This window comes from Tachypleus tridentatus, chromosome 1 (assembly GCF_004210375.1).
Source record: "Tachypleus tridentatus isolate NWPU-2018 chromosome 1, ASM421037v1, whole genome shotgun sequence".
NCBI classification, from domain to species: domain Eukaryota; kingdom Metazoa; phylum Arthropoda; class Merostomata; order Xiphosura; family Limulidae; genus Tachypleus; species Tachypleus tridentatus.
In genome coordinates this window covers 132,099,573-132,125,804 of record NC_134825.1, presented here as the reverse complement: position 1 = coordinate 132,125,804, position 26,232 = coordinate 132,099,573, and the positions used below count along the sequence as shown (strand labels likewise).

Sequence of the window (26,232 nt, the reverse complement as noted above, 5' to 3'; positions counted from 1 at the left end):
CAGTGAATATTTTAAATTTGTAGTTTCAAAATAAAATATTTAAATAAATTCACAATCTCACCCTGTATGTGTATCATGACACTTTTTCTTCTAAACTTGTCCCTTGCCCATTCTATATTTTGAATCACCACTCTCCGGATCTCCCAAGTTTAACATAAATACTCATTATGATATAGATATCACTGAGGCAAAATATAATTTTTATATCTTTTATCTTCTCTATTTATGGAGATGTAAACTAGAAAAGCAGACCCTATTTATCAGAACTTCTCTTTCACAAATTGATAATAATTCTCTCTGATGTTTTCTATTAAATTATTTATAACAAACAGAAAGGCAAAGATTTAATCCATCAAATGATATATAATGCTATATTGATTTCACTATAGACTTTTAATTATTGCACGTAAAGTTTGAAAGTTGTTACTGGCCAGTTCACCTAAGATAATTGTTTTAAGACACTTATGCCTTAGTTAGAAAGCCAGTTAAATTTAACTAGTACAAGGATATATTTTACTTTAGCATGTTATCATTTTGTCTCCTTAAGTGCACTTTAGAAATAAACATTATATAAAGTAGCAGTACCATCAGTATAAAAAAAGTAAGCTTAAACTTCATCAATAAGGTGACAGAAAAAAAAAACTACATGCAAGTAGTAAATTTCTTTTCTTATATGTATTATAATTTACAGTTGTAAAACTAAAATGTAAACAATAAGAATTCATAAGATTAGATTACTTTATATAACGAAAATTAAAAAGCTACGAGGTACACTCACTAACAGCTCACGTATTATGTGTATAAAATGTAATTTATAGCTTGTATAGAAGGATAATTAGTTAAGACACAGTCCAATTGGCAATGAAACTAAGTATAAACAGACACAAACTGTTATAAACCTCAAGCTGTTTAGAATAAATAACTAATTTTCTTTCAAAATTTGCTGTTATTCTAGAAAGACAAAAGAGTAACTTAGATTTATTTTACTTTTTTTCTGGTAGTTAAAAGATTGGTCAAATACATCAAGTTCAGGCATACTTATGATATAGAACATAACAGACATAATATAAAATCTTAATGAAAAAACTTTGAGATTCACTTACGAGATTTTACAGATAATGCAAATGAAATTCAAAAACTGTAGGATGAGAAAAAGTATTTTTAACCTAAATATGAAAATTACCTTGCCCTCAAAATAATCAACACTCTGACTCACATTAACAGTTACAGTGTGGATCCCTTTATTACTTAGTGATTACAATATCAGTCAAAATGATGAAGTTCATACAGAAATAGTTAAATCAACATTTCTACAAGTTATGTAAATATTATTGAAAGTTAAATATAACTGAGGTTGAATGAGTATGTTCCTTTTCTCTAGGTGAGTTAAATTTCTCTCATAAACAAAAAATGCTTAGATGCAATTGATTTAGCTTAACCACATCAACAGATTCATTAAATCAATATTCTATATTGCTCAGAGCTTAAACAAAAAGACAACTACAATAATGTATAATCTAAACCTATACCTTTAATGGTGTGACAACAGAAGCTGCAGTTGTGTGATGATTAACTCTACTTGCTAAAGAAGAAACAAGATCATCTTGTGAAATTGGTGTAGATGCTACAATATCAATTATCTCATCTACAGTCCCACGGCAACTGCTGTCAGCTGTTTTACCATGAGAAGGTAGTGTCTGTTGCTGAACTGTTGCAGAACAAGATATGGGAATACTGGTACTATATGGGAGAGTAGATAGTGCCACTGTTGAAACTGGTGAGTTCTGTAGCTCTAGATGATTAAAGAGATGGACGGAAGGCTGAGTATTTGGCACACTGGTGGCAGGTATAGTAACAGTTGTATATGTCTCAGTGGTTGTTGTAGGTAATATGTTGTTAGTTGTCATCACATTTGTTGTTGGTGAAGGAACTAAAAAACATTATTTATAATTAGATTTTGATAGTTATTCACACTTTTATTATCATATGTAGTACTGTTTCAAAACATATTACTAGTAAATCACTTTAAAAAAGTACTTCCATTTCTTTTCCTGAGTTTAACAAATCACTGGTCAGTTAATATGATCCAAACAACAAAATTTCTTTTACAATACACTGAATGAAAAAACACATTATATACTTACTACCAAATAGAATATATCATAAAGAATAATAAACTGTAAGGCTGATGATCATATCTACTGCACATAAACTGTTTAAATATTAAAAACAAAGTTAGTCAATATTTAAGATCATGTTACATGTCAAGTTATGATAAAAAAGATTTATGAAAGGCATTTTCATAAACACAAATTCATTCTCATAATTTATCAAAATCAGCCTAATATTGAAATATTGTGCATCTCAACATAAAAACAAAAGTAGCAAAATGAAAAAAGAGTATAATCCCTAACCTGGTATATTAACTCTCTCACTACAAGGTCAGACAAATTTTACTGACCTTCTAACCATTTTGTACTTGTTATAGTTTCCATATGATATTTAATACACTTTTATTGTCATAAAATTTGGCAATCCTTTAGTTAAGATTCCAAGTCTTTTGTACACACACACAAAAATTAATTAAGTATTTTTACTAAAAATTTGTCTGTGAACATATACATCATTTCTATACACTAGTCCAACTGCAAAATGATTTCCATGTTAAAATTAAAAATACTTTTCATCACCTCAAAACTCTTAAATTTCAGTTGCATAATCTCTAAACAAATTTAAAGCATCTTTTTTCACTAAAACTTCATATTTTACATTTTCTCTACCCTAACTTTATACAAGATTGGTCAATTTAACCAACCTTATAACCACAAAAAACAGATTAAAATAAATCTAAATTACTTTTTTCTTTCTAGAATTACTTCAAATTATGAAAGGAAACTATATTTTTCATTCTAAATAGCTTTAAACTCATAACAGTATATACCTATCTATACTTAAATCATATTGTTTTATTGCTCTTTGAACCTTGTCTAACTACTAATCACACCATGATAAGCTGTATGTCAGTTGGCAGATGTGCAGATCATGTTATTATTGAATTACACTTTGCAAAAGCATATTGCATAAAAATTTTTTATCATTATCGTTATTATTTATTTGAGCTTCTCCAACTACAACCAACATAGAATATTTCCTATTTTTACATTTCAGTTACTTTTATAATAATAAATACAGAATATGCATGAAATACTCGCCTTTTTGGTTTTTTTCTGCTTATGACTGATAATGACACATAAGCCAATTTTTTAAAACTAATGGCAGTACTGCACTAAATACTTTTTATTTGATCAAAGTAATGCACCAACAAACATATAACAATCAAAATGCAGACAATTTCCCATAACTAACAAATTTTTCTGGTTTCTAACTACGTGTCAAAAGCTACTAAACTTTAGCTAAGCTTGTCAATGTGTTTTCCATGGAAAACAAGCTTGAAATGAAAGTGGTACTGACAATTGTCTTTACAGGAAACATATGTTAGATAAAAACCTTGTATTTTTTATAGGTTATAAATAATATAGTATTTAACGTCAAAGAGAACTATTTTCAATTTCTGAAAAAGGGGATATGACAGGCATTATAAGAAGGGTTTGATTGCTTATTTTATGGTTTAGTAACCAAATAAGATTAAGTGCTTTGAAAATCATGCCTTGCCTGGGCAATGATGATACTATAATGAGTAACTTTTGTTAACTTTTCATGTTAATTTTCAAGTATTTGACATGTAAAAAACATACACAATATAAAAAACTTTATTAAAAACTGCATTTTTAAAACATTTATCAACACAAATCTGGAATTAAGTTTTCAACCAGAATTAAAATACTGATATTCCATTTTAATTATCAAATACTACAATGATTGTGATTGAATATGCAAATTAATTATAGAATCTGTCTTGGAAAAAAAAGAGAACAGAGGGCTTTGCAATATGTAACCATGTTACAGCCCACTATTAAGCAGGAAGCAGACAAATGAAGGGCTAAAGAATGCAGAGCCTTAAGAAAGTGAAGTCAAATGCATTATATGTTAAGACACCAAAAAAGAATTTATACAAAACATACAATATATATCCATAAACATACAGATAAATTTACAGTAACGCTTTAACCCTTTTGCAAAGGATCAGGGTTCAAAAGTCATGCCATTATGTTTGTTGACTTGCATTGGAAACTTTATTGAACTACTATTTTATTTATTTATGTCAATAAGTTTGGAATCAAATTGAAGATTATTATACTAAATCTATAATTTCATACAAAGTAGGAACTCAAATGACTAATACTGACAAGCTAAAATATAAAATAAGAACCTCCTATCTTTTTATTTTGCTGAGATGTGGCTTATATACTGAATTTTACACAGTGGTCCCATTCAACTCTGGTTTTGAAATGGTCCCTTATATATTCTAACTTCAACATTTAACATGCAAATAACCAATCAATAGCTTAGAATGTCCCCAAAATAGGTTTCCCCAGCATTTTAATATTTGAAAATGCTACAACATTTTTTCAATCTAAAATTTCAGTGAGTTTAAGTGTTGTCTTTAGTCTGCTCAATGTTTCATATTTTTTAAAAATCTAAATCAATCTTAGTTACTAAGCTTAATAAATTATAGTAGAACTCTGTGGTATCAGTATAGTTATTTAATATTTTCTGGTTATTCAAGTATATAAAAGACCTAAAATTTTTTTTTTTATATCCTCCACATACAAAACTTTAAAAGGCTTAGCAACCTATGTCCAGCACCGAGTACAAAAATCATAGTGAGAAGAGATAATTGTTTGTTTTACTTCTTGATTTATTGTTCTACATTTTAAGAAAAATAAGTTTAATAATTTATTTCCAAATAGTAATAATCTACACACATATATATAATGTATAATAATTGAAATGTGACTGTATATTACAAAATAATAATCTACTACAACACATCAAAGATCAGGAAGACTAAAGATCAGTTCTGTATAACTGGATAATGACCTGAGTGCACGTGTACCATGTAAATGCAAGCTATGCAATATTAGGTAGACATGACTGAAAGGTCAATAAAAATAAAAATATGTTCATATATAGTGCAATGAGACTTATTAGCTACTTAGATTAAACATTTGTATTTTCCTGTTATAATATGTAGTCACTCTAGCATGAAAAAAAAAAAATTTATATTTATTTCCTTTTTTTTTTTTATGATGGATACGAGGTTGGGTAAGTAACAGACCCAACAAATTTAAAGTATAGAAAACAACATAAAATATAAAGCTTTCCTGCAAACAAAAATTTGAAATATGTTTAAGTAGGTTTTAGGGTTTACTCAAATAATATTTGAAATTTTAAGGGGAAGAAGTTTTTTAATCATAACATGAAATCACTTTGCACTTAAACTAATAAAGAAGCAGACTTTATTTTCACAAACAAATCTTTAGTAAAAAAATATTTCATAAAAACATTTAATTTTTTATATACAAAATACTTGTAAATTTACCAAAGTCTACCAAATTTTATGAAGATGTACATCATATCAAACATTATAGTGCAAATACTTAATGTGCACAACTGTGTCAATGAACTCGTATATTATGCTGAGCCCATCGTGAATGGTTAAAAGAACTACCAACATACCTCACAGTTTTAAGTCTGTGGATAGAAATAGTTTGATGTAAATGAAAAAAAAATCATACCAAAATTCAAATTTTAACTGTATTTACTTTTTACAAAACAAACTGGAAGATAAACTGCCACTGACACATACTGTTATTGAAATTCAAAAAATAATTTAAACATTTTTATTCAGAATAACTAGGCATTTTTAAAAAATATTATACACCTTCTTGTAGTGAATGTAATAAATAATAAGAATAACAAAAAATACTGTATTCATTTTTTATCAAATTAGCAAATATATAATTTAAGATGCAATGATATTCCTCTCTTAAAACAAAATACAAATAACTACCTCTCCCTTTTGGGCCACGCTTTCCCTTCTTTCCTTTTCCTCTAAGACCAGGACCTTTATTTGCAGGCAATAAAATTTCAAGTTCCTATTAAAAACAGCAATGTAAAAGAAAAATTACATTATAAAATTTAAAATTATAAAATACTTTTATAAGTATGATTAACCACCACATGAAGTAATTTTATTCACACATTTCTCCGCCTCAGCTTTAACAAGGTATTGTTCATATCAATCCCTTGTTAACGATTATCAGGAAATCTTTTGTATTAACATAATTTTAATCATACTTGATATCAGTTTAAAGTGCCAACCACATTTCCACATTTTTGTATGCATTTCTCACTGAAAAACAACCATGCACTAAAAAATATATTTGTAAATAAATTACAGCAAAAAAACTCAACAATCAATCTGAAAAATGCTAAGTGAAACATCATCTAAATTCTTTTACCACCTTCAGAATACCTGTATTTAAATATGAGTTTAAAATATACCAAGGAAACATAAGTGTAATAATATTAATCTTTAAAAAGTTAGATGAAACTTATTTTTGCTAATAAATTAAGAACTTCTTAAATATTTTTAACAAAACTATACGGAAACTATTTTCTTTGAATGAGGTACTTTTATTTAAAAATAACTAGCTTTTTCTTTGTAAATATCAGTATAAAAAGCCACATTGTTAACAAACATAAATGTAACACATGCATCACCTGTTTGAATTTAAAGCCTTTAGAACAATTAAACGTTCAAACTTCATCAATTCATGGTAAATTAAGCACGTCAGTTCTGGAATTTGTTCAAACATAACTTTTAAAATAGATTATTTTATTTGAAAGGAATATCAATTGGCAGACATTTAAAGTATTTATATATTAACCTTCTCCCCACTTTAGGTTATTTAATGTTGTTTTTTTATGGATACACTTGTTTGACAACCTATTATAATAAGTATTAATGAAACACATCCATCTTGTATTATTGAAAGAGTGGAATAAAGAGTTTTATGAACAAAAAATCCTGGGTTTACATTTTCTTTTGAGTGAAAGTGCTTAACCTATCATTCACATGAGCTTTGAACAATACACGTAATGCTCATGTGAAGCTTTTTCTAGTCTCGTACATTTAAACAAACTAAAACTACCAGTTCTTACTACAATGTTCACAATTACCAGTTGCACATCAAATAAATGTACTATGAATCACATGTAATACACAGGCACTTTAGCTCTATGACCTGTGAATCGCACAATGAAAATAGGAGTCTTGCTCCTTTTAAACATGGATGGTATCCATGTTTTAAAAATAAAAGTCAAATATGTGTTTTCAATTTTCCCTTGAAAATTAGGCATTTGCAAAACACAGAAACAGGACAGCAGAACAAAATAATCAAAAATGCCAATCCTGACAAAACATTAAAAATGGTTGGTTGGTTTGTTGATTTGGCGTTTTATGGCACAAATCAGCTAGGCTATCTGTGCCAAACATCCTGTAAAAAGCTAGAATTAAAGTAAAATTAGTAAAATGCATATAAAAAATTAAGGTAATGCAAAATATAGTTCAAAGAAACATAAATAACACAAAAACCAATTTTTACATCTTGTCTACAGCAGTAAGAGAAAAACTATAGTAATACAAATTATAAAGAATTTTCTGTAGCATAATTGTAATTATCATAACTCGCCAAGAAAACTAACAGGTAAGTACAAAAGCCACTGTCAGTCACCTGAAGTTGGCCTTTCTGGTCATGGTTCTGAGTTATTTGATGTTATGGACATTTTCAAAAAGTAAAGTAATAAAAGTTTTAAGAGACTTCTAGCAAAATTTTAATAACAACAACTTGCTAGGATGACTAACAGGTAGTTCAGACAGCAGCTTTTGTCACTTTAAGTTGGCCTTTCCAGTCCTGGTTTTGAGTTATTTGATGTTACGGCCATATTCTAATTTCAAATTGAACTAGAGGGAGTGTAATTCTTGAAAGGGAATCACATTAAAAAACTTAAATAGCATTAAAAATATTAATGGCCTTTAAAAATTAAAAACATTTACAAGGTGGACAGAGTCACCATCACCAATACCTCTGTCCAATGTTACAGACTGACCCTGGGAAAAAATATGTTTAAAATATTGCCGTCGTTGAGAATTGTAACGATGGCAAGAAAGTAAAACATGGCTGATAGTGATTTGAGTGTTACACAAACTACACATTGGTACATCAGTTCCAGATAAAAGAAAATGATGAATCAAAACACTGTGACCAATGCGTAGCCTAGTGAGAACAACTTCCTCCTTCCAAACTTTGCGGAAGCTAGGTGGCCAAAGTACAATTTTGGGTTTGATTTGAAAAAGTTTGTTGTCGCGTTGCTCACTCCAAGTGGACTGCCAGCTGGCACAGAGCCGAGCCTTGAAGATAACACCATAGTCCATGTACGAAATAGGCATAGGAGTGATGGTGCTGAAGCAGACATATTTAGCTGCCATGTCTGCAAGCTCGTTCCTGCAAATACCAACATAACCTGGTATCCAGAAAAACTGGATTGAAGTAGCTGCTAATGAGAAATGGCCCAGTCGGTTTCGAATATCAGCAAGAATAGGATGTGAACTAACGTGTGTAGCAATTCCAAGGCAAGTATAGAACTAAGCAAATCAGTATAAATAGTGCAGTTGGAGTACTGCTCAGCTGCAATATGAACCAGGGCAAGAGATATGGCATACAGTTCAGCAGTGAACACAGAAGCTGTAGAAGGGATTCTGCACACAACTACTGACCCATAGCAAACCATAGCAGAGCCCACTGAGTTACCTGATTTGGAACCATCTGTATAAAAGGGAACTGAATGATTGTTTGAAAGATATTCATTGAATAAAAGACGGTACTTCCAATCTGGAGTATCTGCCTTTTTTAGGTGACTGAAAGAAAGGTCACATTTGGGGGCTGTAATAAGCCATGGTGGGATGGGCCGACCTGTGGAATCTGCAATGTTATCCAAGGACAGACCCAAGTCATCCAACTGCACCTGGATGCGAAGGCCAAATGGAGCAATGGCAGATCGTCTGTTCTGAAAAAGAGGAAGGAAAACACATCCCCAGGTGAGATGCTTCAGTAAGGAATGAAGTTTCGAAGTATATTGTAAAGATAGTTGCAAACGGCAAAGGTGTAGAGAAGGTTCATGAGATTCAATGTATATACTTTGAACTGGAGAGGTACGGAAAGCCCCAGTGCAGAGTTGAAGTCCTTGGTGATGAATGAAGTCCAGCATCTTTAAGGCCGAGGGTCTGGCAGAGCCATAGACCATTGATCCATAATCGAGTTTCGATCTAATAAGAGCACGATATACCTTTAACATTGAACAGCGATCTGCCCCCCAACTGGTAGAAGAGAGAACACGGAGGATGTTCAGTGCTTTTGTGCATTTAACCCGAAGCTGCTTTAAGTGTGGTATAAAGGTCAGTTTACGATCAAAGATAAGCCCCAAGAACTTGGTCTCCAGGACCACTGGCAGCAAAACTTCACTGATATGAAGTTCAGGATCAGGGTGAACACCCCGTCGACGGCAAAAGTGCATGCATACAGTTTTGGAGAGAGAGAAATTAAAGCCGTTCGCCAGAGTCCACTTCCGTACACAATTGAGGGCAGTTTGTAGTTGCCGCTCAATATATCTCATGTTTCACACTGACATGAGATGTGAAAGTCGTCGAGATACAGCCCATTCGCAACAGTGAGAGGGAGTTGTTCCGTGATGGCATTTATCTTTATACTGAAGAGTGTAACACTCAATACACAGCCTTGAGGGACTCCAAGTTCCTGTACAAAAGAACGGGAAAGTGTCGAACCCACACAAACTTGGAATCTCCTGTCCATTAAAATTTTTTTAATAAACATGGATAGATGGCCACGTAACCCATATGTATGGAGGTCTCGCAAAACGCCATACCTCCATGTTGTGTTGTAAGGTTTCTCTATGTCAAAGAATATTGATACAAGATGTTGGCGGTTGAGAAAGGCTTCTCTGATAGATGTTTCAAGACGAATTAGGTGGTCTGTGGTGGAGTGCTGTCGACGGAACCCACACTGGATGGGCGAGAGGAGGTTGTTTGATTCAAGGAACCAAACAAGACGATCATTAACCATCCTTTCTAATGTCAAAGCAATTGGACGGTAGTTTGAAGGAATCTTGGGATCTTTCCCTGGCTTAGAGAAAGGTAAAATAATAGCCTGGCGCAAGGCATCAGGAAAAACATTCTCCTGCCAGATCCGGTTGAAAACAATCAGAAGGTCATTAAGAGAAGTAGGATATAGATGGTGCAGCTTGTCATAATGAATATCATCAGGTCCAACAGACGTACTGGCAAACTGATGAAGGACCATTTTTAGTTCCACCAGGGTAAAGGGACAATTATAGTCAAAGAAACAGTCAGTTCGAAAGAAAAGAGTTGATAGCTCTGCCCAAGTCTTGATGGCCAGGAAGGTGGAGGAACAAGCAGAAGTGCCAGATACCCGGCAAAAGCTTTCACCTAGAGTGTTAGCGATGTTCCGAACATCAGTCACCTCCTGACCCTCAGAGAGTAAGATCGAGAGGGGGACAGAATTGTAGTGCCCATTAACCTTTCGAATCCTGTCCCATATGACCTTGGAACTGGTGGTAGAAGATATGCTGGTTGTGAACTTAATCCAAGATTCCTTCTGGCTTTGACGTCTTACCCACCTAGCATGCGCACGGGCCCTTTGGAAAGCAACCCGGTTTGAAAGTGTGGGATATCTACGAAAAGTATCCCAGGCCTGCTTTTGAGCCTTCCGTGCTAAGTGGCAAGCAGGATTCCACCACGGATGAGGATATCGTGGAAAACGTGTCGAGGTTTTAGGAATACACTGAGCAGCTGCATGTGTAATACAGTCAGTTACCGCTGCTACACAGTCGTCTATTGATGGCTGATTTACGATGGCAGGATCAAGTTCTGCGAGCAGTGAAAGTGGACCAGTCTGCGGATCCAGCTTCCACCGGGGCACACGGGTAGGGTGGCATCGACCACGGCCAGTCTCTCTCAAAAGGATCGGAAAATGATCACTGCCTAGTGGATTACTGTCAACCCTCCATGAAAAATGGGAGAATAATGAAGGCGAGGAAACTGAGAAATCAATAGCGGTAAAGGACTGACTAGGTGCATGAAAGTAAGTGGAAGAACCAGTATTGAAAAGAGAAAGATTGTGATCAGAGAGCATCCGCTCTACAGATCGGCACCTTCCATCAATAATAGCACTTTCCCAGAGGGGATGATGTCCATTAAAATCCCCTAGGATTAGAAATGGAGATGGAAACTGTTCAACGAAAGCATCAAGATCTGATTGATCATACCAGGGGACAGGTACAGAGAACAAACAGTGATGGTATGACCCAAGGAAACACGGATGGCTACAGCCTCCAAGGGTGTGTTGAGTGACAAAGACAGGGTGGGCACGTGTTGATCAACCAACAGTGCCACCCCTCCATGTACTCGACCATCACACAACCTGTCATTTCTGTACAGAGAAAACTGCTGAATGGAGACAGTATCAGCAGTTTTGAGAAATGTTTCTTGTAAAGAAAGACAAACAGGATGGTAGGAAGCAATCAGCGTTTTGATATCATCCAGATTAGAACGTAAACCTCGACAGTTCCATTGTATCAAGGTGGCCATTTTTAAGAACGGGTAGGTAAAGTGGCTGGAGAACCCTTCGGTTTACGACCACGTCTTTTTTCTTTACTGTCTTTAGTCGGAGGAGGTCTATCAACCTCCATGGATCCTGCTCTGGGTCTGGTGGGCAGGTTTTTGTTATTGGAAGGGGAATCCAGTGACTGAGGACGCGAACGAATAATTGTTTTGTCTCTTGTGGTGGGAGAAAAAAATATATCAGAAGAAATGCCTGTATTTGAAACTGAAGGATGTGGATCTTGAGGTTTGTTGGAAGGTATGGGAGGAACAGAGATGGGTGTCGAAGTCGATTCATCAACCTTTTTAACCACAAAGGTCAAAAAGCTTTTCATTTGTTTTGAAAACGATTCTCTTAAAGACACAGAGAGATCTGTCTGCACTCCCACTGTAGTTGTGGAATGAAGTGCAGCAGCATATGTCCGAGATGGAGTTGTAAACAGCAATTTCCGAGCCTCAGGATAACTAATGTTATGTGTCGTTTTCAAACGCTGCACCTCTTTTTCCTCCAACCATTTTGGGCAAGAATGAAAGTAAGAGGGGTGAGAACCATTGCAGTTTACGCAATGTAGGTTCATGTCACAGTCATAGGCATCATGGTCCTTGCCTCCACAACGAACACATGTCAGGGAACCACGAAAAGATGTCTTTGAGTGGCCGAATCTCTGACATTAGAAACATCGAAGAGGGTTTGGTATGTATGGCCGAACCCTGCAAATGAGATAACCTGCCTTGATGGTGGCAGGTGCGTGGTGAAGTAAATGTTAAAACGAGGGTATTTGTTGGCAGTGTAACTCCATCTTTGCGAGTGGAGATGCGCCTCACTGCAGAAACTCCTTGAGTGGAGAGACCAGCGAGAATCTCTGACTCGGGAACATTCTTCAAATCCCTTTCAACAATAACTCCTCGTGAAGAATTCAAGGTAGCATGGGGTGTAACCTCAATAGGTATATCCCCAATTGCCTTTGAATTCAAGAGAAGTTCACTGTGTTGGGATGTGGATGTTTAAACCAATATGTCACCAGATCGAAGTTTCTTTACTGACTTTGGAGATCCAGCAAGTCCCTCTAGTCCCTTTTGAATAAAAAAGGGGACATTTGCCCTAAAGGTTTTTCCAAAAGAGAATGTAATATAAGAAAATGAGGTACGTGTGTTACTGATGTTGAAGATTGCTGTTCTGAGTATTCAAGACGTGGTCGCTCTACCCATTGACTGTTTTTTTACAATTTTATTTAAATTTTTTGGAGGATCCATAGGAAAAGGAAAAAATTTTGGTACCCACTGAACCCACCCACCATGGAGCCCTACAAGGGGATGCACTACAAAGTCATTCAAGGACAATGCAGCAACGCCAGGGTTTCGTGAGCACTATACCCAAACACCAGCATCAGGCACAATGTCCACAACACCCGTTGAGAACTTCCAACACTGGTACTTGGTTGACTCTAGCCCAAGTGGACCAGCCGATTGACCCAAGGGGGGCCACCCAAAGGCCGCCCGTCTACAGGAATGCGAGGCCAAAGTGGTGTGTTAGGGTTGGACCCCTCAACCACCAGGATCCTCTCCTCCCCTTCACGGGTCGCCACGCACGGCAAACACGTGGGTGGATGTTTAGATCCCAGAGAAGGTAACCAGATAGAACAGAACATTCCCTGGGAGGTCCCCTCACCACGTACAGGAATCCACACCGAGGGGAAAATGTGGCTTATTGTGACCTGAGTGTTATACAAACTACACATTCGTGCATCAGATCCAGATAAAAGAAAACAATCAGATAAAAAACTGAGACCAATGCTTATCTAGTTATAACAACTTCCTTTTTCCAATCTTTACAGAAGCAAAACAGCCAAAGTCCAATATTTTATTTGGGTTTTATTTGGAAATGCTTGTTTTCACATTGCTCACTCCAACTCAACTGACAGCTGGCACGGAGCCGAGCCTTGAATATAGGACCATAGTCCACGAATGGGAACAGGAACAGCAGTGATAGTGCGAGAGAATACAGATTTAGCTGTGGTGTTGGCGAGCTCGTTTCTGCAAATACCAACATGGCCCTGTATCCAGAAAAACTAAATGGAAGTAGATGTTAAAGAGAAATGGGACAGTTGTTTTGAATATCAGTGAGAACACAGTGTGAACTAATGTGTAGTGATTCCAGGGCCAGTTGAGAACTAAGCAAGTCAGTATAAATAGTGCAGTTTGAGTGTTGCTTAGCTTCTATGTGATCCAGGGCAAGAAGAATGGTGTACAGTTCAGCAGTGAACACAGAAGGGGATTCTGCATGCAACCTGAACCACAAAAAACCATGGCAGATTCCACACAGTCACCTGATTTCAAACCATCTGTATAAATAGGAATGGAAGGATGTTCAGCAAATAACACACAGTATTTACAATCGAGAGTGTCTGCTTTTCTCAGATGACTTAAAGACAGGTCACATTTGGGGACTGTAAGAAGACATGGTACGATAGGCTCACCAGTGAATACAGCAATGTTATCCAAGGACAGACCCAATTCATCCAACTGCACCTGGATATAAAAGCCAAAAGGAGCAATGGCTGATCGTCTGTTCTGAAAAAGTATGGCCCACCCAGGAAAAAATACACAACTCCAGGTGGGATGCTTTGGTAAGGAATGAAGTTTCGAGCATATAGTAAAGACAGTTGCAAATGGCAGAGGCGCAAAGAAGGTTTATGAGACTCCATGTACAAGCTCTGAACTGGGGAAGTGCAGAAAGCCTCAGTGCAGAGCTGAAGTCCTTGATGATGAATGAGGTCCAGCATCTTTAAGGCCAAGATTCTGGCATAGGCATAGTCAAGTTACGATTGAATAAGGGAACAATATATCTTTAGCATAGAACATTGATCTGCTACCCGAGTGGTGGATGAGAGGACACAGAGGATGTTCAGTGCTCTTGTACATTTGACCTGTAGTTGCTTGATGTGTGGTATAAAGGTCAGCTTACGGTCAAAGATAAGCCCCAAGAACATTGTCTCAAGGACCATAGGCAGCACAACTTCACCAATACGGAGTTCAGGATCAGGGTGAATACCCCGATGGTGGAAAAAGTGCATGGAAACAGTTTTAGAGAGAGAGAAGTTAAAGCCATTCTCTGTGGTCCACTTCAGTAAATGATTAAGGGCAGTCTGTAGCTACCACTCAATATACCTCATGTTCGAAGACTGACATGAGATGTGAAACTCGTCCACATAGAGCCCATTTGCAACAGTGAGAGAAAGTTGTTCAGTGATGGCAATAATCTTTATACTGAAAAGTGTGACACTTAGAACACAGTCCTGAGGGACTCCAAGTTCCTGTAGAAAAGAACGGAAAGTGTCGACCCCACTCGAATTTGGAATCTCCTGTCCATTAAAAATTTTTTAATAAAAATGGACAAATGGCCACATAACCCATATATATGGAAGTCTTGCAAAATGCCATACCTCCATGTTCTATCATAAGGTTTTTCAATGTCAAAGAATATTGATACAAGATGTTGTCATTTGAGAAAGGCTTCTCTGATTGACATTTCAAGTCGAATCAGGTGGTCCACTGTGCAGCGGTCGTTGGAACTCACACTGGATGAGCGAGAGGAAATTGTTTAATTCGAGGAACCAAACAAGACAAATATTAACCATCCTCTCTAGGGTCTTACAGAGACAGCTTGTCAAAGCAAATGGACAGTAGTTTGAAAGAATCTTGGGATCCTTCCCAGGCTTAGAGAAAGGTAGGACAATAGCCTGGCACCAAGCATCAGGAAAAACATCCTCCTGCCAGATCTGGTTGAAAAGAATCAGAAGAATAGCAACAGAACCATGAGATAGATGGCACACCACTTCATATTGTACATCATCAGGTACAACCGTACATGATGTACTGCCAGACTGATGAAGGACCAGTTTGAGTTCCACCAGTGTAAAGGGGCAATTATAGTCAGTGAGACAATCAGCTTGAGTCTTGATGGGTAATAAAGTGGAGGAAGAAGCAGATGTGCAAGATACCTGGCAAAAGCTTTCACCTAGAGTGTTGGCAATGTTCCAGGTATCAGCTACTTCCAGACCATCAAAGAGCAAAATCGAGGGGGGTACAGAATTATATTGTCCACTAACATTTTGAATCTTATCCCATATGACTTTGGAACTAGTGATAGAAGATATGCTGGATATGAACTTAATCCAAGATTCCTTCTGGCTTTGACGTCTTTCCCACTGAGCATGTGCACAAGCATGCTGAAAAGCAATGTGGTTCAAGAGTATGGGGAAGTATCTACGGAAAGTATCCCAAGCTCATTTTTGAGCTTTCTGTGCCATGTGGCATGCAGGATTCCACCACGAAGATATTGTGGAAAATGTGTCGAGGTTTTAGGAATACATTGAGCAGATGCTTGTATAATACAGTTAGTTACTGCTCATACACAGCTGTCTGTTGATGGCTTACAGACAATGGCAGGATCAAATTCTGCGAGAACAGTAAAAGAGGGCTAGTTTCTGTGATTCAGCTTCCACCGGAGCATGCGGATAGGGTGGCACCAACCACGGCCAGTCTCTCTCAAAATTATAGGAAAATTATCACAGCCTCGTGGATAATTTCAACCCTCCATGAAAAATGGGAGAATAGTGATGGGGAGCAAATTGAGAGATAAATAGTAGTAAAGGACTGACTTTGTGCATAAAAATAAGTAAAAGAACTGCTACTGAAAAGAGAAAGGTAGTGATCAGAGATCATATGCTCTACAAAGTATCCCCTCCCATCAATATCAGCACTTCCCAGAGGGGATGATGTTCATTAAAGTCCTCCAGGATTAAAAAGGGAGATGGCAACTGTTCAATGAAAGCATCTAGGTCTAATTGATCACAGGTCTCTCCAGGTGACAGGTAGAGAGAACAAACAGTGATGGTGCGACCCAAGGAAACACAGATGGCTACAGCCTCCAAGAGTGTGTCGAGTGGCAAAGACAGGGTGGGCACATGCTGATCAACCAACAGTGCCCCTTCTCCATGCACTTGTCCATCACAGAGCCTGCTATTTCTGTACAAAGAAAACCACCAAAAGGTAACTGTAACAGCAGGTTTCAGAAATGTTTCCTGTAAGGAAAGACATACAAGATGGTAGAAAGCAATCAGTGTTTCGACGTCATCCAGATTTGAACAAAAACCTCGACAGTTGCATTGTATCAGGGTGGCCACTTTTATTTATGTGTAGGCGAATTGGGCGAAGAACCCTTCTGTTTACAACCATGTCTTTTTTCCTTATTCGAGGGAGGTCTTTGCTGTTGGAAGGGGATTCCAGACATTGAGAACATAAATGAATATTTGTTTTTCATCTTGGGGTGGGAGATGTATCTGAGGAAATTCCTGTATCCAGAACCAAAGGAAGTGCATCTTGGGATTTGTTAGTATGTATGTAAGGAAAAGAGATGGGTGTTAAAGTCAGTTCAACAAATTCTTTAACCATGAAAGTCAAAAGACTTTTAATTTATTTTTAGAATGATTCTTTTGGAGGCACAGAGAGATCTGTCTGCATTTCCACTGTAATAGTGAAATGAAGTGCAGCAGGATATATCTGAGTGGTGGACAACAATGTTCGAGCCTCGAGATAAGTAATGTTATGAACCATTTTGAAATGCTGCACCTCTTTTTGTTCTAACTATTTAGGGCAAGAACGAAAGTAGGACGGGTGAGAGCCATTGTAATTGACGCAGCCATGGTCTGTTTCACACTTGTAGGCATCTTAGTCTCTGCCACTACAATGAGCACACGTCAAGGAACCACGACATGACGTCTTTGAGTGACTGAAATGCTGACACTGGAAACATCAGAGAGAGTTTCGAATGTATGGGCTACCCTGCAATTAAGATAATCTGCCTTGATGGCAGGTGGACATGGTGATGTAAACGTCAAAATGAGGATACTGGTTGGCACTGTAATTCTTCTTTGTGAGTGAAGATACGCCTCACTGCAGAATCTCCTCGAGTGGAGAAACCAGCGAGAATCTCTGACTCATGGATGCTCTTCAAATCCCTCTCAATAATATCTCCTCATGATAAATTCAAAGTAGCATGAGGTGTAACCTAAATAATTATGTCCCCAATTGCCTTTGAATGCAAGAAGAGTTCACTGTGTTCAGATGTGGATGTTTCCACCAATATGTCACCAAATTGAAGCTTCTTTACTGACTTTGGAAAACCAGCAAGCCCCTCTAATCCCTTCTGTATGAAAATGGAACACATCTACTTAAAGGTTTGCCTGAAAGTGAGTGCAACATAAGAAAATGAGGTATAACAGGTGTTACAGATGCTGCTCAGAATCTTCAACACATGGTCATTTACCTATGAACTGTTTTTTTCACTATTTTATTTAACTTTTTATTTGGAGGATCCATAATAAATAAAGTAAATTTTGGTGCTTACTATCCCCACCCACCATGGAGCCCTATGAAGGGATGCACTACAATGTCAAATAAGGACACTGCAGCAATGCCAGGGTTTCGTGAGCACTATACCCAAACACCAGCATCACAGCAATGTCCAGAACACCAGCTGAGAGCATCCAACATTGGTACTTGGCTGATCAAGTGAACCACATGATTGACCCAAGGCTGTTCGTCTATAGGAATACAAGGCCAAAGTGGTGTGTTAGGATTGGACTCCTCAATCACCAGGACCCTCTCCTCTCCTTCACGGGTTGCCACATATGGCAAACACGCGGGTGGATGTTTAGATCCACGAGGAGGTAAACTGAAAGAACAGAACCTTCCCTAGGAGGTCCCCTAACCATGTACAGGAATCCACACTGAGGGGCATTAAAAATGTCTGAAAAATTTACTTTTAATATAACACTTTTCATAACAGTAAAAATATTACAGATTACTGTAGAAAATTTTTACTTGTATTAATGTATTTAAATCTAAATGATTAAAATTAAAGGGAAAAACAGGCTTGGTATTTGACACCTTTATGTGGGCTTTGTTGCTTTGACTGACCTTGTAACCACCACAAAAAAATGTATAATTAGTCAAGTTACCCATTTTTTCTTTGTAAAATAAATGCAGACTTGTGACAGGAAACTACATTAGTTTATTCCAAATATCTTAAGGCACAAAACACTTTACATGCTTCAACTTAAATTTATTGCCTTTGAATCAAGAACTAATAATCCTGCTATACAAATTGCAACTCCCTCAGCGAACTTGTAGCTCAAGTTACTGTATTCAATGGCGTAATACACGAGCTACTCTTGAGCATGCCACATGGAAAATTACAAATATTGTTTTCAATATCTTACAGAACTTTACCTAACATAATACATTTCTAATTTTTACAACAGCAAGGAAAAGAATATAAAAAACAAATGTGGCACTTATATTTGACCTCTTTACAAATAAACTAAAGCTTATTTTTTATATTAATGGAACTACTACATTAAATTTATAGTTACTTAAATAATACACCTTAATACACAGAATAGGAACAAGCATAAGGCAAACAATATCCTATAAGCAATAAATTCAACTGAATTCCCAACTATAGAATAAAATCCTTGAAATAATTCCCTAAGATTTTTTATCTAAACACAGTAAGAGGAAAAATTTCAAAGTGAAAATGAAATAGACTGTTCTTTTTATTGAAAGCAACAGAGTATAAATATCATAGAGAAATAGGACATAACAAGAGAGTTTAGACAAGTGGGTCTAACTTTCTAGTTTATATCTCTGTAAACAAAAAAATTGAAGGCTATAAAAACTGAATTTCACCTTAGCAACATCTACATTATAATTACTAAATTATATTATGATTCATACTTCAGAGAGGTGTGGTTGTTGTTGTTGTTTTTGAATTTCGTGCAAAGCTAACTTGAGGGCTATCTGCACTAGCCGTCCCTAATTTAGAAGCGTAAGACTAGAGGGAAGGCAGCTAGTCATCACCACCCACTGCCAACTGTTGGGCTACTCTTTTACCAACGAATAGTGGGATTGACCATCACATTACAACGTCCCTAAACTGAAAGGGCGGGCATTTTTGGCGTGAGCGGGATTTGAATCCGCAACCCTCGGAATACAAGTCGAACGCCTTAACACGCTTGGCCATGCCGGGCCGAGAGGTGTGGTAAATAAAGTGAGCACAGAGAAAGACCTAAAAGAAGAAATGTCACAATTCTCAAACAAGGAGAAATTGAGGATTCTTTCCTTTAGAATTTACACTTTGTCATATTAAAATTTGACTTATTCACTAGATTTTGATGCCAAGTTTATTCATGTACATCAATAACAAAATAGCTTAATTATATTTTGAATGATACTCTCAAAAAGGTGATGGCCTGCAAACTTTAACCTACCCATAGAAGATTAGTAACTTAAACTACTGGGTCTATGCAGCACCTTGTACATGATACCTATATTGTGTTGCATGTATATAAATGTATATTTAATTTTGCAACAGTTACTTAATTTTTGTCCTGTATGAAGTGACAGCAACATCATTTTTATTAATTTATTAATCTAAATGTCACAGTCAAAAAGGAAATACTGTCAACTAACTGTTTGTTTTTTATCTCAAATCTAGTTTTCACACTGCAAAATCCAAATAACTGATACCTTTTGGTTTTTACTGGGGAAGGTTAGATAAATACAACATGGCGTGTTTGTATGAACATTGTACATAAACCAAATAGGTACCAATAATAATGTTAATGTGAAGTTGAAAAATAAAATATAACTGACAATAGAAACACAACAGACATACATCACCTTTCAACATAGTCTCTAGAGAAAGGTTGCCAAAGAAAATTCTGTACGAATACCTGCCCAATGCTTTCAAAGAAATTAAAATTAAAACAACATGCATTATATATAATGTTCATATTTTACTAGGGAATAAAAAGAGATCTTAAAAGCTGGACAAAGATTTACACTTTAATCATGGCTCAATGTAAAGTACATTACAGAGCTATTTTATCAATGCTAAATAATACAGTGCAAATCAAAAGGCCTGACTTACAGTACATAGCTTGCTTTCATAATTTATGACAGAAAATATTTATTTATAACAATGATAATACAATTAAAAAAAACAAAAACTAAATGCTAAAGAACTATAAAAAATACCATAGTAAAAATTTATTCCTCTCCAGCAAAATTTATAGAAGTTTCATAGTGTAAAGCATATAAAATCCTTTCCCTACAATTTGGAATCGAAGAGAATGTTGTCACATTTGTTTACTTGTATTCAAACATTTATTAAACTACTATTTTGCTAAAGTACATTAATAAATTTGACATCACATTGTAGTTTCTAATTCAAATGTTAGTTTTTTTTTATTTATTTGAAAGTAAATACAAAAATAAATTGCTATATATTGCTGGAAACCACAAGTGGCAAGGACTCCCATGATCCACTACAAGAGAAAGGGGGGAACAATATGCATTGGGAAGTATGGAGGAACAACACATCAGAGACAGTGTAATAGGTGTCTACAATCCCTGTTTTGAAAAGCAAAATGATCCTAATTACAGCAGTGTAGTCACATGGTCAGCACATTTTGAAATGGCACAAAATTGATGAGTAGTGCTCTGTCAGCAAGGAATTTTAGCTATGTTTAAAGGATAATCCAGGACTGAAGTAAGAGAAAGCAAAACCATTTTGGAAGCTTCTTTAGCTTTTAAATTTCATACCAATACTATATCAAAAATGACATATAATAATGTTTAAACAATAATATGTTAGAGGAAGGTTTCATGGATAGCTCATATTAGTTAGTCATTTACATGATGTTTGTCAATTTTGACTGGTTGAAATAAAAAGTTATTTTCATGTTAATATTAAATATACTTTTCATCTGAAAATTTTTAAATTTCACTCTTGTAATCTTTAACCCTCTTACTACCAGCATCCTCTCCTGTGGAGGTCACAAGGTTTCACTGAGTTACATTCACAACTTAAAACCACTTGCTTATAATAGTATATGAACAAATATGACATAAAAACACAGATAATAATCCAAATTCTAATATTACAGAGGTTTTAAGTCTTTTATGTTCAATCCCATATTTCTCTGAGAGGTGGTAAATAAATCACAGAAAAGATAACACTTAGAAAACAAATGTAACAATTCTCAAACAAAGGGAGATTGAGGACTTTTTAAAATATTTCCTTATAAAATTAAAAACTTAGATTATATAATACTAAAATTTGACTTACTAATATTTTGATGCCAAGGATGGCAAGTTTATTTGTACAACTTGATAATAAAGTAAGTTAATTACATTTAGAATGCAACTCTCTAAACTGTGACATGCACTTTGACTTGCCTGTAGTGAGTTAATAAAACTACACAAAATTGAGTTATTTATCATCAAAAGCCACAAAAATAATTAAATTGGAACTCTTAATATTAAGGCTTCACTATACCACACAGAAAATGTCATATTCTGAACATATGAAACTGTTCAAGCTAATTACCTCTTGAGGCATTTCAGCTAGTTTGGTCAAAAAAAGTTTTTCCAAAGCTTCTGCCATAAGTACAATATCCTACAAAAGTATTAAAAAAAACTTCAATAAATGCACTTAAATTTCAAGCATCTTAAGTTATTTTATTAATGATGTCAGAAAAAGCTAGAGGTTCACAAAGGTTTCACAGAAATGAATAAAATCCCTATAACCTAAGAGGTTTCGAAATGTGGACGTTTCTTCTTCAGTGTTCGGGTTATAGGTATTTTATTCATTTGTATTAAGTTATTTATATAAGACTCAGTAAAGATTTTATGATCATAGGATGCATTACACTTAACACATACAAGTCTGCATTCAAGTTTATAATTAAAAACATATTTAATAACTATGTTAGGTTTATCCATCAAAAAAATTTTATTTTACAACATAATTTATTAAAATATTCTTCTAGACTTCTCTTTCTTTTTATTTCCATTTATTTTTAAACTAGGAGTATATGCACTAATACCACTAATCATAAACATGAAAAAAAAATCAAAATAAATTATACATACTATAATTCATAACATGTTACTTGTACATATTTCCATACAAAATGCTGCAAAACAGCAGTAAAGAAAACTGATATCAGTAAAACATTAGTGATACAATGAAAAGTCAATTTAACAAAACATTTTGAAAAGTGTTGTAGTACACTGAACTGAATGTTAAGCACAAACTCACATAAGTTTATTATTAGTTGTACATAATAAAACTTTAGCTTATTTTGACCACACTTCACCTGGTTCACTTGGCATCATCAAGTGTGATACAAATGTCTGTTAACCTTTCTAGTTCAGTATCTTGTGTTTTTTCATGAAGATATATAAACATCAATTTCTTTAGAAAATATCAACTGTCTAAGAAACCCTTATAGCATTCAAAATATAGCTGAAAATTTGTGATGTGTTAGTTGTTAATTTTCAACTCAAATAGCTGTAAAATAGTGAATTTTTAAAGTAGGTTGTTTCAAAAACAGTAAAATGCAAATACCTGCACTTTTTTGTTTTACAATTTTATAATATCTAAAAACCAACAAAAAACTCGTATTGTCAGAAACCTGAATTTTATTTCAATATTTTGCTGCAGAGCTTCCTTTTTCCCTAAAGTAGGCTGTAAATTTCTAAACTTTCAGTTATTCATATCATATGTAAAGGAAATAAAACAAGTTTACTTTCTTGTTAAGTTACTTTACTAAATAGATTACTTTAGCAGATGCTTTTCACTTCATAAGAGTAATTCAACATATGAATAAGCTATTACATTCTGGATAAAAAGTAACATTTATATATAAGATCAATGCAATATAAGATCAAGAGAATTATTTTAGAAAATACCTTTACATAAAAAGTTCAATGTTATGTATCATAAATTAGCTATGATAAGATACATATCTATTTATAATAGTTTTAATAATATAAAAGATATTTTATTGGAAATTATATTTTGACTGAGTGAGTGTGTGACTGTAATCACTGCCATTCAAAACCTTGTTTGTTTCTTAGAATGAAATGGATAAAAAATAATAATGTGGATATACAAAATTTTGAAAATTAGCATAAATAATGAAAACAGATTTCTTATTATAGGGTAAGTAATATACAAATAAAAAAATTGAGTAACAACAGCTGTGTACTCTACAAAACAAGAATGTGTAAAAATTTCTTTCATATGGTGTACTGTTGTTATAGCATATAACAATGTCATAGTGGTTTTTGTTTCATTGTAAATGGTAAATTTATCAAACTAATAATATACTCACAAAAGTTTGATGAATGAGTTATTAACTTTTATGGCAGTAAATAAACAAGTAGCCTCAAAGATGAATGATGTTAAAAAGGAGTCTTACTCTGCATCTTATTCCTAATATAAATAAATAAACTGCTATTTGATAAGTTACAAAACATTACATAAAAACATTTTCAGATGTGCATTACCAATTTATATTTTGTAAATATAAATTAAAATGCAAATAACTGCAATAATTATACAGGGGAATAAGCACTTTGAATGAAACTGCTAGATTATGAACATAATTCCTATAATTTTATATATTCTTGTTTATCCAATCAATTTCTAAGTTACTTCTATCAGTTTCTTTAAAGGTGTAATTACCACAGGTCTAATATAACCATAAATGTAGACAGTGAATCCATACTTTTGTCATGGCTTTTAAAAGATAGTTGTAACACCTCAGCTATATTAGTATTATGCACAAATTAAAGTTAATTTTCATATGTGCCATTAGAATCGAATCTTCCAATATGTATTCTAAAGGACTTTCATTTTTATATATGTTTTTAAAACAATTAATATGCAAAATATTACTCAATTAAAAAAAATAGAAACTTCTGACTGTTCTGACTTACAATGCATTATGATACTTTCAAGAAAAGAATATAAGATGATAGTATAAATAGGTATGTGCAGAATATGAAGCCTTAAAATTAGTAATCAGCCAACACGTAATATAAAAAAATGTTAGTTCCATACTGTTTTTGCTATGTATGATGTAATTTCATTACAAAAAATCAACCACCACCAAAATTTGCTCATACTGACCAAAAGAGCAATTTATACATCATTAAATATAAAACTCTGTTTCTATATTTATAAAAGTGTCAGTAACTTCACATACAGGAAAACTAACAATACACACAAAAAGAAACAGCAAAAGTGAAAACCTAGACAACAAAACAGTTGAAGTCAAGTAAACATTAAATTTAAAATCAGTATCATGAAAAACATTTACGTGCACAATCTAAGTATGACAAGCTTAACATTAAATCTTAAAAAAACTGAAAAATTTGATTGCAGGGCATTTATTGGTCAATACTTAGAAAACTAAATAAATTTATTGGGAAGAAAAAATGAAAGTTGGCATCAATTTCAACCCTTATATGTGTAGAGTAATTGGAAAATAAATAAAACAACTGAAATGCATTCATGCTTCACAAAACTGTCAGATTCCATGATCTATAAATGCAATTTTATCATAAATAAAAATCTACCTCACAATTAGATGCTGCTTATAATTAAGAATAATTGAATTTGTGAATAAGCTACTACAACCTGGATAAAAAAAAATTACATTTATATAAAAGATCAATTATATATTGTTTCAAATCCCTTTAATATGTTATTCAATAAAATGATACACACATATTTCCTCTTTTATAAATAAATGAAACAAATCACTACAACATCAAGCTTTTAATTATGTAAAATATTCCCACATAAACAAGTCTTACCTCACCAGGCTTATTGTATACATAGCAATTTGTAAACATTGTTTTAAAATCATCAACACATTCACTTGCAGAGTTATACCAGCAATTGTCAAGTCTCTTCTTAATTGTTCCTAAATCCATGGGATTTGGTATAATCTTGTGATAATCCTGTAACACAAAAAAGTAAAGTAACAGATAAGTTACACATCTCAATTAACTTTGAACTTTAGTTATAAAGAAATTATCAACAAATATTTCCTAAAACCCTAAGGTAGAATGAGAATAAAATATTTACTATTTAACATTTTATGCATAATGAAGTGAAATAAGCTGCATTGAAGTATGAATTAAATCACTTCTCCAACATTGTTATACTGCAACTAAGAATAACAAAAAACATTAAATATCAATACAATTTTCAATGTGCTTATAAAAAATTGTAATTCTTATATCATCAAATTTCTGGTTTGTTTGAATATGTATTACAAAAAAATGTGTAAGGAAAAAAAGGGCCTTGCAATATGGTAAAACAATTAAACCCAACAGGTAAGCCATTAACAGAATAACTAGATTAAACATGTTCATCAAGTAATTACATTTTAAATGACTATAAATGAAAGAGACAAACAGAAAATATTTGATGGCCAAGCAAACTAAATTTGAAAGAATGAAGTTAGCTCTGTGGTAACTTGTAAAATAAGGTGTATGGCTATAAAACAGTAGCAAACAATTACACAGAAGTTATAACTTTTCTATAATGAAAATGTATTTCCAATAGGCACTTACCTCTACTCACATAAATAGCTATTTTTGAGCAGAGCTTCCATTTGTGTGCAAAATATTTTATCACAAGC

The 26,232-nt window shown here is 34.2% G+C and overlaps 1 protein-coding gene across 9 annotated transcripts in view; it reads right to left on the bottom strand.

The window, feature by feature from the left end:
• The window catches only part of LOC143224255 (bromodomain-containing protein 3-like), an 81,810-nt gene that overhangs the window by 33,843 nt on the left and 21,735 nt on the right, over positions 1-26,232 (bottom strand). For all 9 annotated transcript variants that reach the window (XM_076452682.1, XM_076452670.1, XM_076452675.1 and 6 more), the window contains 4 exons: positions 25,400-25,546; positions 22,119-22,187; positions 5,975-6,059; positions 1,530-1,930 (listed from right to left, as the gene is read on the bottom strand). In XM_076452682.1, the coding sequence (XP_076308797.1) occupies positions 1,530-1,930; positions 5,975-6,059; positions 22,119-22,187; positions 25,400-25,546 (702 nt within the window). The remainder of the gene's footprint in view (positions 1-1,529; positions 1,931-5,974; positions 6,060-22,118; positions 22,188-25,399; positions 25,547-26,232) is intronic.